The 13,727-nt window shown below is 43.7% G+C and overlaps 1 protein-coding gene across 9 annotated transcripts in view; it reads right to left on the bottom strand.

Moving 5' to 3' along the window:
• Positions 1 to 13,727, bottom strand: part of foxp1b (forkhead box P1b) — a 129,551-nt gene that overhangs the window by 43,670 nt on the left and 72,154 nt on the right. For 8 of the 9 annotated variants that reach the window (XM_047025653.1, XM_047025651.1, XM_047025649.1 and 5 more), the window contains one exon: positions 7,520 to 7,660. In XM_047025653.1, coding sequence (XP_046881609.1) covers positions 7,520 to 7,660 — 141 coding nt within the window. Of the gene's footprint in view, positions 1 to 7,519; positions 7,661 to 7,973; positions 8,079 to 13,727 lie in introns of those variants that run through there. The other variant, XM_047025656.1, reaches the window with a different exon arrangement.

The following is a 13,727-nucleotide window of genomic DNA, read 5'->3' as shown; positions in this document are numbered from 1 at the left end:
AGTACAGCAAACCTATCACACCCATTCCAAGTCAATGAGGGGAATTACAGTAGCTGTCATGATATCATACCACACTTTAACACCGATGTGCACCCTAGAGAAGAGAGGGGAAAGGGGAAAACAGGAGCCTGCCCCCTACTGGATATTTATGAATTACATAGAAGAGAAATAATAGAAACAAAAAATATGTTCAACCTTCAATTATTCTCATATTTTCAGCAAAGAAACAATTCCTCAGAAATAAACATGTAGTGACTAATTTCTTGAAGCTACAAATGTTTCAAGAGGCTTGATCTGAGCTGACAAACCGACAATCTAAGATGCAGAAGTCCTCTATTATTAATAAAGCACCATCCTAGATTAACACCTCACTCTGTTAATCACAGAATCAATAAACACAAACGACAATAACATAGCCATAAAAAACCCTGATCATATCCATGTCCATAAAACCTTGGCCAAAAATGAGGGAATGCTGATGGAATCCATTCCAGTCCACAAATACACTGGTAAAATAAACAGAGACCCTGCATAACATACCACTGCCCTCATCTGCTAACTACTAACAACAAGCTCTGCTAAGCCTGGTGACCTATATAAATTATTGACTGCAAGACCTCAAGTGTCAAAAGTGACAATTCCAATACATATCTTAGTGAATAATTAAGTAGAAGAAAAGGCTCTTTATTTTCTATATGACACACTCAGATAGCTCAGACAAAGACACACACAAGAGAGACACACAAGCGCAAGACACACAATATACACTCTCGCACACAGACACGCGCACACACATACACAAACAAACACACACAGACACACACACTGACAGCGGTCTGTGCTCTGGCCATACTCCTCTCCCCAGCTCACTCCCTGGGGTGGCATGTCGGCATATTCTCAATAAAACACCTTCTTAGCAGTAATAGGCCACTGTTCTCATTTCAATGTTCCCAAAGGCCTCATGATAAATTTAGCAGACATACAGTTCAAGCCTTTCCTCTATTCTCCTCACTCTCTCTCTCTATCTCTCTCTCTATCTCTCTCCCTCTCCCTCTCTCTCTCTCTCTCTCTCTGTTTCTCTCTCTCTCTCCGCTCTCTCTCCCTATCTCTCTCTCTCTCCAACACTTTGCTAGTCTGCTGGTCTGCACGGTGGGCAGTAATTACACACATGTATTGATATAATACACACTGTATACATTTTACCAGCAACATTTTACAACACACAGATAAGCATCAATATCACTGATCCCTCAATTTATTTTCACCCAGTGTCTTTATGGTGGTTTACAAAGACTACTGAATGATTGTGCTTCTGACAGAGTGGATGACATAATAAAAGACTCCATTTCCTGCCTGAGTTACAGTGAAAGTATGAGTTTATCTCTAGTCTGGCTACGGGTCTGCTGTGGTCTTACTGCCTGGTAAAAGACAATGACACAACCAATTCCTGTCACACAGGTCTCTAACACACACAAGCATGGTCCGTGAATGGACTGCATGGCAACTATATTTAACCCACATGATACACACCCCCCAAAAAAATTGCGACAAAAAAAAGTTTGATGCTTACACTGAAAGTAACAATGGACATGTCTAGCATGAGAAAACAAACATTGTCTCCATCTCTCAAATAAAAGTACACTACAGTTTATTGTACCGGTTGATGAGCTGGGTGTGAAACTCCTCAAACAACAGCTGGCATACACAGCATGTCAGAGTCTGAGGGGTCAGAATGTACCGGAACCTACAAACATACACACATTTGGCCCCATATATAGTTAGGTATTGTAGACGTAGTTTATAAAGACACTGACACATTCATAACAACAAATGAACTCAACCAATCTTAGAGTAAGTCTTACATGATGACATTTGTTAGAGGGATCTAATATGTATGGGTATGCATGTTATTTACTTTTCATCTTATAAGTCAGCAGATGTGTAGTCCTTATTTGCCAAAAAATATTTCCTGAGGTGATATAGCAGCCAGCGTACCAGCCAGCGTACCAGCCAAGCCTGAGTTTCACTGTGTTCCATTTGCTGTGGTTTTCACTTAGTCAAAATGAGAACTCTTTCAGCCATGTGCAAAAATAATTCAGGGGGTGGGGGAATTTGGGCCCTTACTGTTTGGTTGATTTGGGTATTTTTGCCTCTATATTGAGACACACAACACGTTTTGACATTTTGTTTAGGAAGGTGAAGGCAGTAGGTGAGTTATGTATATAAACTGTGACATTGTTCTCCATCTATGTCATGGAGCGTCTGTACCAAACATTATCTTCCTACAGACGAGAAGCAACTGAGGATGTTTACTTTACAGTTGCCTACACATTCAGCCCCCAATAATCTTTCCCTTCCATTAGTTCAAGAACAACCACACCCAAGTCCAGAGCGGATAGGGGTAAATGCAAGGTGTGATCAGTGCAGAGAGGAGAGGCTGCATGCTGCATGCATGTTGTGCGGAGACGCACCATGAGTCAGTTGGCTGAATGTTCCACATACAGTACGTAGATTATGGTATTTATTACCACTCTGGCTTCCACTACCTCCATCCGCCCATGCACCGCCCCAAAGGGCACGTGAATGACTCCCAACAACACATGAGTGGCTCAAGAAACAGTGCTCAAGAAAGATGGGGGGTGGAGTTTGAAGGGACACATCAGGATTTAAATAAGGCAGCATTGAAAGCGGCAGAGTGGGCTTCCAGGCCTGTGACTGGAGTCCAGCCGACACTCCTCGTCTGGCTGGGAGCTCCTAACAGGCTGGAACAGCCTGCCGCCTGGAAGCAGGAGGGGTGACTTCACTCTCACAGAATGATCCCAACCTGCTTCTAATATCATACAGTACACAGAATGCATTTCTTCATAATGACAAGAAGAACATGACGGGACAGAAACATTCTGATCTGTTGACGAGCGGGGAGGCTGGATCGCTGTTGTGTTCATTATTCCAGACAAAGTCACCTCAGAGCTACAAAACCATCACATAAATACAGTCCACATCACCTTGAGACTTCTTATTAACACTGAAAGAGGGTAACAGACATCCTGCCTGCACACTCACTGAAGTATGTGATTTGATTCGGAATCCAATTTAACAGACGTTACACATACACAACAGGATCATGTTGTTGTTTCTATTCATGCATTATTGTATCTGTCCTCATTTGCTACATTTTGTCGACAAACTGGAGCAGACCAGGTCTATGGCTTCCACACCTGGTAGGCTCATCTCTGATCTCCATTGTCCTGCTCTCTCAGCTGGTTTCTGTGTCTGGGCAGGGGGCCAGAGTGGGCTGGACATGGGCTTATTGTCACCTCGCCGGTGGGCTACCACCGCCACTCTGCTCCGTGCCGCGGGGCGGCCGGGCAGAGGGAACGTCTCGGAATGCCGCCTCCAATTGCCTGGGAGCGCTGGCCGAGCTCCAGCTTGCCGGCCCCAGCCCAGCACTCTAATGACTTACAGATTGGAGCGCTGTGGTGTACATGTGTCAGGACAATGCCATGGGTCTACAACAAAAACCAGTAGTGGTAGTGGAGGGAGAGCCAGCGGGCGCTCCTCTCCTGTCAGAGACAGAGGCTTGGACCCTGCATTCTGTCACACCACGCTCCCCCAAAGACCACAGATGAAGGATATGAACCGCACAGGGGGAGGAGGAGGGGTGGGACTTAAAAGGTTTTCATCATGTAAAACTGAAAAGACATTATCTTTTGACCTGGAGATGCCCTCTGTGAGACTCCACACAATGCTGTAGAACAGAGTAAGTGTGTGTGTGTTTGTGTGTGTGAGAGAGAGATAGAGAGAAATAGAGAGATAGATAATAAAGAGATAAAGTACAAAGGAAAGAGAGAGAGAAGGCTGCGTGTTTGAGTCACCAGGAAGAAGGAAATCTAGATAAGAAAGCTGGTGGTTCACATGTTTGTAAGAGCAAATGTTTCGGGCCAGTCCTTTGCAAACTCTGAATAAAAATGAATCAGAATGTGATGACAAGGTGACTTTAATCATCAAATTAATCATGCCTCTTTCATTTGCATTCATTTAAATCAATGAATTACGGTAAACCACTACTGCATTATTAAAGACAGGGTGAAATGGAACTTACAAAAGCTGCTTTTCAAAACTGTTTTTTACTGTTCACAAGCTTCAAGGACCTCGCTTCAGAGAAATGTTAAGATGATCCTGGCAATCTGCTTTCAGCAAGTATACACTCAAGGGAATTCAGTTTGGCCTGTGAGGTTATTTGTCTGCTACAACTAAACAGTCTTTCAACAAAAACATAATAAACACAAATCTGACAGCCCACACTGGCCAATATGGATTCAGATATCAGATTGATGTTTGGTTCACATACACAGAAGTTTCCTGCTTTGAAATCTCCGGCTTGCTTTGCAGTCTCCAGACTACCTGCCTACAGTATACAGTACTAGTGACATGAATAATGGAGGCTAATCAAGGCCAACATCCAGATCTGGAACAAGCCTAATCTGGGCATTACACTGATGCAGTGGAACCATGTTGACATAACATCTTCAGCCCAGCTGCACGTCACATAATCCACCGTAGGTGGTGGTTGTCTACCCAGGAAGCCTTGCAACGTAGCATAGTTAACTGAGGAGGCTCCTAACCAACGCCACAAACGAGCCTCATATTTTTTCCCCCCTCTGTGGTGCGAGTGGACTATCAGTGAGGGTCCAACAGTGTTGTTCCTAATTACCTATTTCTCCACTCCTGATCCTGTGGCTGGCATAATTAGTTACCTGGGGCTGCAATCCAATTTGAAGTGATGACAAGAAAGTGATCCATGAAAAAGTAATAAGTTAAATCCAATTTCAGCCTGCCTCTAATTAAATGCACATGGAACTAATGACTCAAACCCTACCATTTCAGTGATAATGGTAATTAGCGGGGTGGGAGTTGCTCGCTCTCTTCCTGCACCACTGTAGGTGTGAAGCACGAGGTAAAGTGGCATGGACTCTTTTAATTACACGTGTCATTCTGTCAGTAATTTACTTGCTTTTTGACCAGTCAAGTATGTTTAGCTGCTTTCCAGCCTGCATTACTGTTGTCTGTGTATCCAGACTGATTAAACGCCTCCGAGCCACACGCATATAGATGAAGGATCTTCTAGATGTTTTTTTACAGGGGGTGAGCCCTTTTCAACATATAAAACCAATACCCATTTAATGCTGATCAAGGATTCTTGTGCTCGCCTGATTTTTTGTCTTTGTCTTTAAAGCAGGTCACTTTTTCTTGATGCTTCAGATATTCTGGGCTTCATTATTTTTTCTTTTACTTGAATACGAATAAATTGGAGTGAGTCTCATCTCCAAATGAGAGGAGATCCTACATGCCTTCCGGTGTCTAATGGGGAGATGGCTGAGATGACTGAAACCCAAACCAGGACAGCTCTACAGATCAGGTGCTTTTATGGGATGTCAGCTTACTACACTGCTCATAATTGTTGTATCATGTCTTTTGATGACCCAGTCCAATTCAAGACAAATTCAGGCTATGGGTAAGACGACAGTGTTGCACGTGAAAGGGTCTTCCAGAGTTCTCTCTCTGCATGGGCTGGTCCTCACTGAGGAATTAGAAAAGCCTTGGATGGTCTGGTGTTTCACTAATTGCTACCCTTGAGAGAGAGTGAAATGGCTAGTTCACCACTACAAGACCACAGACACACAAAACACAAAAGATACTCTGCTTCCTCTCAACCCCATCACATACACACGTACACACCCACACACACACACACACACACACACACACACGTGTGTTAAGATAATTTCTCAAGTAATGCAGAGAGTCGTTTCTCCGACAACGTGTGCACACACACATACAGTATGTATTCATAATGCATCTAATTCATTTGTGGGTACAGAGGGGGTGTATTCAATTAGTAGAGTATGTCGTTCAGAGAACAACTAATAAAAACACTTGCGTGTTGCTTTTCATTATGAAGGTTTCAACCTACAATAGCACAATGTAACATCCACCATTACAGAGCAGACAATTGACCATGATGTTGTTCAGATACTACAGTGAGTCTGTGCTCCTCACTGTCACTGGGCAGGGGAGGGGAGAGAAAAAGGGCCGCCTCTCTTTTCAGTAGCTGAGTGACAGGTTGGGCGAGCTCTCTGTATACATTAATAAATTAGAATTTTAATTTTGCCTTTGTCTGGGGGAGGTGGTCTCCTACTTCAGTATGTACCAACAACTGGCTGTACACTGGAATCCACCGTGTGGCCTCCTCTGTTGACCCCTGCTGCACTATTCCCAGCCTGACGAGGGAAACTGTTTAGCTTGATCCTTTCAACTTCTGTGAATCCTGACAAATATGCACACAACTGAAAGGTCAACACAGTCATATTTCATCCTCTGGAGCTATTCCTAAGACATCTGCACAACAAAGAGGCTCTTTCACTACCTGACATTAGACCTAGACGCTACAATAGCTCATTAAAAAAGGGCCCCTATGGGAGAGGGGGGATTGCATATTATATATACACACATACAGGGCCTTCGTATGAATTACCAAATTTGCCCTGAAGTCATTTGCAATTTCACACTGAAACAAACAACCCTGCCTTGTTCAAACACAGATATGCATCTTGGATAGCTTAGACGGCTGATCAGAAATGAACGTGCATATTGCATCACATTTGGAGAGCGGTTCCCATTCAAAAGAAGCAAACTAGCTTGACTTGATTGTTCTTCCACAAACACATTAGAGCCTCAGCACCCCCCCGCCGCCCCCCCCCCCCCCCCCAGAGGCACCCACCCCAACCTGGTCTGCTTGATGACGCCCCCTGCTGCCAGTGGTGAAGAAGGTTTGAACTCAGCCCTCTCTCCTCCGACAGAAGATAAGATGAAACGATGGGAACAGGGAAGTCTTTGTGCCTGCACCACGGGCTCAGATCTGCTGGAGGACTGGGACACTCACCTTCCTTCTCTCTGTCTAACTCTCTTTCATTGTCTCTCTCTCTTACCCACTCTCTATCCTCAACACGACTCTACCAACAGCCTTGGCCCTTTTTGCCTAGGCTTGACCTTAGTTACAGGAGGAATAAACATGGCTCACATTCAGTAAAGGCCAACTTTAAACAAGACTTCTAGTTGGGAGTTGGGACGATCTGTATTATTTCGGACTGTACTTGCTCTGCATGGTACACGCTACTTTGCATTTTGATGCACAGTGTTATGCAATAAATGTGTCAGATTGTGATGTTAAAGATGACCACACCTACAGTCCTCTGCTAGCCACAAATATGATAAGACAGTAGACTCTCTGTCTGCAGTAGTTCCTGTTTATGAGGAAGCCTGGTACATTCGTCTCAAAAAAGCTCATTACACTCTTGAAAGTTGGTATCTCTAGAATCAATGAGCCAGCCACTCAAAACCAGTATTTTAACATGAGAATCAAGAATGAAACGTACCAGATGATAAGTGTAAAAAAGCTTTAGGCTCTAGCTGTGATGTGAACATGGCCTACATTACCATAGTGAATTCTAAAAAGTACCTGCAGACTTTGGTGCTTGTCATTGGCTTTGGACGATTTGAGACCAGCGCTTTGTTGAGGCTGTAGTTGCTGTAGTTGCTGTTGCTGCTGTTGCTGCTGCTGCTGTTGTTGAAGGAGGATCTGGCGAGCTACCTGGAGTGCCTGAAAAACAAAACAGAATGACAAGGGTAAAACAAAGATTAATAACTACAGCAGTGAACGTTTTACTGGCCCTTGTGACAACCTACATGGCTTGAACTCTGGACAATATTATGTTGGTTCACTGATAGATAACAAAACAAACTGACCAATTTAGAACCCATATTGGCTTCTCTCAAACTAATTAACATAGTTTCCTCCAAGATGCGGACAGGGAACCACATTCAGTTGACAAAACAAATTAGCAGATATAAAGAAAGATGAATCAATAGCGTCAGTTCCGAAAAAATATTTTCTGTTGATAATCTGCACGTACAGTAAACAGAGAAGTTAGAGCGGCACCGATCAGTGTTTTTTGATCCTGCTTTTTCTCTCTGTCATCCGCTTCCAGAAAGCAAATAAAAGGTTTATTGCAGCTCCAAATATCTGTTAGAGGACACGGCCTTCTCAGTGGAAAACAAAATACAGTGCAGTCACATGTTTATTGCTCCAGCTACTCCCTTTTCCCTTACGATAAATAATCAAACATGCCATCCAGAACAAACAAAGCCGGGGAAGCTGGGAAAAACAGTGGTCATGAAAACGACAGTGATACCAAGAAAAGCAAGCGTGTGTTCCCACAGAAAGCTGCCAGTCTCACACCTACACCAGTAAAACATCTGAGTAAATAACTCGGCTCATTCTTTCCATGTTCCTCAGACGATTACTCCCACAATAAAACAAACAGTCGGGGGCGCATCCAAACCCATCTCACATACAGCAGAGTTAACCTCCATTAGTCAATTATTTGATAAGTTATTCGATAAGATTATTGGATGAAAGGCAGTATGTTAAACAAGAGAAAAGCACATGAAAAAGAACGCAGAGAAAGCTCATGGTGGAAAGTTAGATTGATGTGTGAACCAGACAGAGAGAGATGTGTGAGAGATTGCATGAAAGTGAGATATTCAAATGAAGAAGGCATGATGAAATAGTTCTAGTGAAAGAGGAAGAGAGAGAAAAGAGGAAAAAGTGAAAGAGGGGATCGGTAGGCGTGTAGGAAAGCATTATAGTTGTTCTGAGATGAGAGAGGGGAGTTAGTCTTGGAGGCTTGGACAGCTGTGTGCGTTTGTGTCTGTGTGTTGACCCTCTAAAAAACAGGGCTGTGGGATGACATCATGAGGCAAGAATATGACCACAGGCTGCAGAAAGGCCACTCTTCGTTTAAGCCTGTCTCTACAAACATGTGCTCTCTCTCCCTTCCTTCGACTTATATCTCCCTTTCTCCCTTTCCTCCCTTTCTCTCTCCCTCTCAATCTCTCAATGGCTCTCGTCTTTCACACACACACAGTTTGCGCTTCTCTTTTCAAGATACATCTTTATCATCATGCACTGTACTGTTGCACCTTATTTTCAAACGGGGAAAGCCCCAACACCTACACATATATATGTTTTCAAATGAGTGTGAAATTAATTCCCACACAAACAAGAAACCCCACACAATATTACAGAATTAACCAAATCAAGCCATTTATAGAATAAATAACAAGAACTTGACACCCACTCACTGAAGATAAAGTATTTTTAGGATATTTGAGGTCAATGGTTCTTATGCATGCAATAAGTAAGGGACTCCTGCGTTATGACAAAAAGGGTTATCTTAGCTTTGCTAAAGGAGTGGTACAGAATGTTCATTCATAAACAAACAAAAGCTTTGTTTTGCTTGTCGAGACACATATATGCCTTGAGTGTGAACTGTCTGGTTTACTGACAGGGGTGTTGGAAGGAACCAGGATATTTGAGTCAACAGGATATGATAGGAACTGGAAACAGTCATGGATGAAGACATAGGCTTCTGGGAAGCCCTTGCTTGCTGACTGTAATCATCTACAAAAGAAGTGTGGAAACAAGCCTACCCAGTGATCAATCAACAAACAAGCAGCAACCATAAAGCCACAGTGCAACACTGTATTCTCTTGTAGGGTCTTGTAAGTTCAACCCACATGAAAGATAAATCAATGAAAGCCATGGTACAGTTGAACAATAATCACATATTACTCATTCGGTGGGGACTATTTGTTTTCCCCCGATGACTTTACAAATGAAGTTTCAAAAGGGAAAGACACAAAGATGAGTCAAAGACTTTGCCATTATAAAAATAATGAGATGAAGCGGCGAGCAGCTCCAAACCTCTGCTGAGTGTCTCCGAGGTGAGCTCTGCTCCAGACTCAGGAATGGCTTGTTGTTTAACAAGGCCACTGTAGATGGCTGCCTTGGAGAGGCCTAACACCGGGCTAAAATAACCCATTGTGAGCTGTCACTGTGATGTTTACACAGCTCCCTCTCCTATCTTCACACGAGTCTCTCTCTCTCTCTCTCTCTCTCTCTCTCTCTTCCTCTCTCTCTGCCCCCCCTCATTCTCTTGTCTCTCTACCCTCCTTCCCTGGAATTCTTCTCCTTTTGATCTCCTATTCAAAGGTACTGGGGCTTGATAGACGTACAAGTCTAAAAGCAGCTCCAGACGCCTGCGATAAACTGCCAGAGGATGACAGGCACGAGCATCTAAAGCCCAGACAGATGAGGAGAACAGCATGTTGTCTAGGCACTACAATAGCGCAAATCAAGAGACATATTAGGTGGAACTGATCAGATACAAAAACAGTTCAAAGATGGATAATAGTAACAGATGACTAGGTTACAGAGGCAACAGAAGCCAGCCTTGCTATAAGCAAAGCATCTGGAGATTGAGAGAAAAACGATGTGTTTAGAGAGTAATCTGAAGTTATAAAGACTGCCCTTTTCATGATGCAAAGACACACGCGAGTGCCTCATGGGTATAAAATGAGGTTCTGTTTTTAACTACAAAGTGAACCAATACCTATAGTTGAAGCTGGTTGCTAGACTTAAAACTGTGTTTTAGTTTGAGATAAAGAACACACAGATGAGTACACAATACACACGGATACTTTACACACTTCACACACTTAAACACACACACACACGCACACACACACACACACACACACACACACACACACACACACAGGGTGAGCACTTCAGGTACTTTTGATTAGAAAACACCCTCCGGGACCTGACAAGGTCTTATCAGCAACAAAGACATGCAATTTGGTATCCTTGTCATTTGCAATCCTCTTTAATTTTTCGATTTCAAATATGTTCAAAGTTCACACCTACCCCATGTTAGTGAGCGTGCCACAATAAACAATAGATGTCTTATCTGCATCTACTTTCACACTATATTGGTGAATAGAAACTGTGAAAAAGGCAGGAGGAGCTCTTATGTCCCAGGGCTATCTAGCAATGATAACGGAATGGCTAAGTACTGGATGTCTTTATATGCCTTCTGCACGTGGATTATTTACAGGCTTCGAGTTTCCTGCTGTTAAAGCCAGCTCTGGGTGCCATACAAATCCCTGTTCAGAGAAATACCACTGAGTCAAGTCTGTGCTTTGGTTCCCTCCCTCGCACCTTTCACCACAAACGGAGTGAGCTACGGTACTGTACACACATTTTGGCCATGTGACCAAGGCCAACTTTATCTCTCCCTACATAATTCAGCTGACCTTGAGTAAATGACAAAACACAACAAACCCGTTAACTGCAACTCACAGTAGACAGAACCCAAACAAGCAGGCTAAGAGGAGAGAAGACGAGCACAAGGAGTGAAATGGGCAGTCCCAAAGTAGAAACGTGTGGAGGAGGGATAAGAAGGAAGGACTGGAAATGGGAAATTAGGGTGTCATTAAGCGTGGCTGTGTTGGAAGCTGGACGAAGGGCCCCGTGTGTTTGTTCAGGGCCTTCATGAGAAGCCCTCTTCATTTCCTCTGACTCACCGTTGTCCTCTATCCCAAAGCAAGGGAAGACCTTGAATGTGTAATGGTTTCAAACAAATTGCTCCTAATTGCTAGAAGATGTGCGCGCAGGTGTAACTGGATCCCTGCGGCCATTGGGAAGACTGGAGAGAGGAGGGTGTGTGTGTCCGCTTCAACTTTGTGAGAAAGGGAGAGGGAAAGAGACACAGATGGAGAAAGAAAGAGAGAGTGTTCAGTGCGGGGTGTTTACTCAGTGGCTAGAGTTTATTAGACAGGAGACCTAGGCCCTCAGCCAGCCAGCAACAACACAGCTAACAGGTTAGCTCTTAATGTAGTCCTGATCTGCAGACAGGCCTCCCTGCTCCTACAGCTCCATCTCTGGGGCCTCAGCGGGTTTTACACGGCGATGGCCTAAATGTCAAGGTTATCTACTTGACTTTCTGAGTGACGACACACCTCAAACTCACCTGACATTTATGGGCCTGACCGGCCCCACTGTGTTTTAACGAAACGGAGGAGCCAGCGCTGGGCCCAGCCCAGCCAGCGCTGGGCCCAGCCCAGCCAGCTCCCTGACTCCCTCTGGCTCCTCCTGGTGTGGTGGCACAGAGGGCTCACTCTGTCCCACAGACAGACAACCTTTAATAGCACTCATTACACAGGCTTTTGTAAGGCCGTCTGGAACGTATTGAAGCTGGGGAAATGACTAATACTCGTTATTCAGTCGTAGTGATAGGAGAGGCAAGAGTTACAGGGTTAGAGGGGACTTGAGTGTGCAAACATATACTGTAGTTATGGTATTCATTTACAATAACTGTCATTTTAATAAAAAAGAATATTATTATATTAATCGTGTTAGCGGATAAGCAGGAGGGGGGGGGATCATGTCTATTTATATTAATTGCATTTTTTATTGGCTTTTTTCAGTGTTATGGCCGTTATCTGCAATGCAAAGTAGGAAAAGGCTGGTTTCCCAGTAAGTATATAATTAATGCCATTTCCAAAAAGCCTCTCCACATGGAAAACAGGCGCCAATGTTCAAACCTCACACATTATAGGTCCTCAAAATAACACTCTCTAACCGATGTTTAGATTTCCAAACTAATTCCTGTAGAATACATAAATAAATCAATGCTTTATATCCACTTCAAGCCATTATATACCCTTCCTTTTCTGCACTTATCAACTAGTATATTAATATTTATGACAACACTAAACATTTCAAATTGCCATGGTTAAACAATATAAAAAATGGCAAGAACTTACATAAGATGCTGGCTGATTCAATAAAAATCTATTTGTGTTTGTTCCACCCGTAACAGGTAATGCTATGCCTTGACAAACATTTGAGAGAAAGAAAAAAAAAGAGGGAAAGAAAAACAAGGGGGGAGACAAGTTGGGAACTGTGCATGTGGATAGAGGAGGGGCCGTGGAGCACTGATGAAGAGAGGGAGTACGGGGAGGCCGAGGAAGAACAGGGGAGGGGGGGGAGTGGAGAAGGGGAGGGAGGAGAGGGGGCGCGGAGCAGGCGCAGGGGGGAGAGTAAACAGTGCCCCAGCAGGCGGTGGGGGCGCTTGGAGCCTGGTACGGGGGTGTGACCCCCAGCTTGGAGAGGTCAGCTCTGCTATGCAGGCCTGACAGCTTCCGTTTGCTGTGTGCTCCTCGTTTGTTTGGACTCTCCAGCCTTGCTTAGCCAGCGGCTTAACAACAGATGGGAAAAGAAGGCCTCTATTGAGAGAGCCCTGTATCAGAAATACACACCAAGAACCACACTCATGCTGCAGACCAAACAGTCCCTAACAAAGACACACACACACACACATACATACACACACATAATGGCATATACAGACACACACAAGGTGTTGCCTGATTATAGCAAACAACTTCTTATCATGATTCAATAAAAGAGTAAATGTCTCTGTGAAGGCATTTCTGTCCCCGCCATTCAGCAGTTATTAAATTAATATTATGTTTATTACTTCTTTAGTGCGGTGTAAAATCATAAACACCCTCCCAGAGTACAAGGGAAGCTGTCAACTAAATATTGTTTCCCTCATGAGCCGTTCTTCCACCTCAATTACGCCTTTCAACTTCACAGGCTCTGTATGATAAATTGGCAGTAAAAATCGTTCACATTAATACACCATTGTGCATCTGCTGCTAAAGGTAATTAAAGAAGTAAATGACTCATAAGAATAGACATATTAGCGACAAAATGAAAGGCAACTGGGCTGCTTCATAAAAAATATGTAACATTA

The sequence above is a fragment of the Hypomesus transpacificus genome, chromosome 9, assembly GCF_021917145.1.
Source record: "Hypomesus transpacificus isolate Combined female chromosome 9, fHypTra1, whole genome shotgun sequence".
Lineage (NCBI taxonomy): Eukaryota > Metazoa > Chordata > Actinopteri > Osmeriformes > Osmeridae > Hypomesus > Hypomesus transpacificus.
The sequence above is the reverse complement of the archived record's forward strand: the minus strand, read 5'-3'. Positions and strand labels throughout refer to the sequence as shown.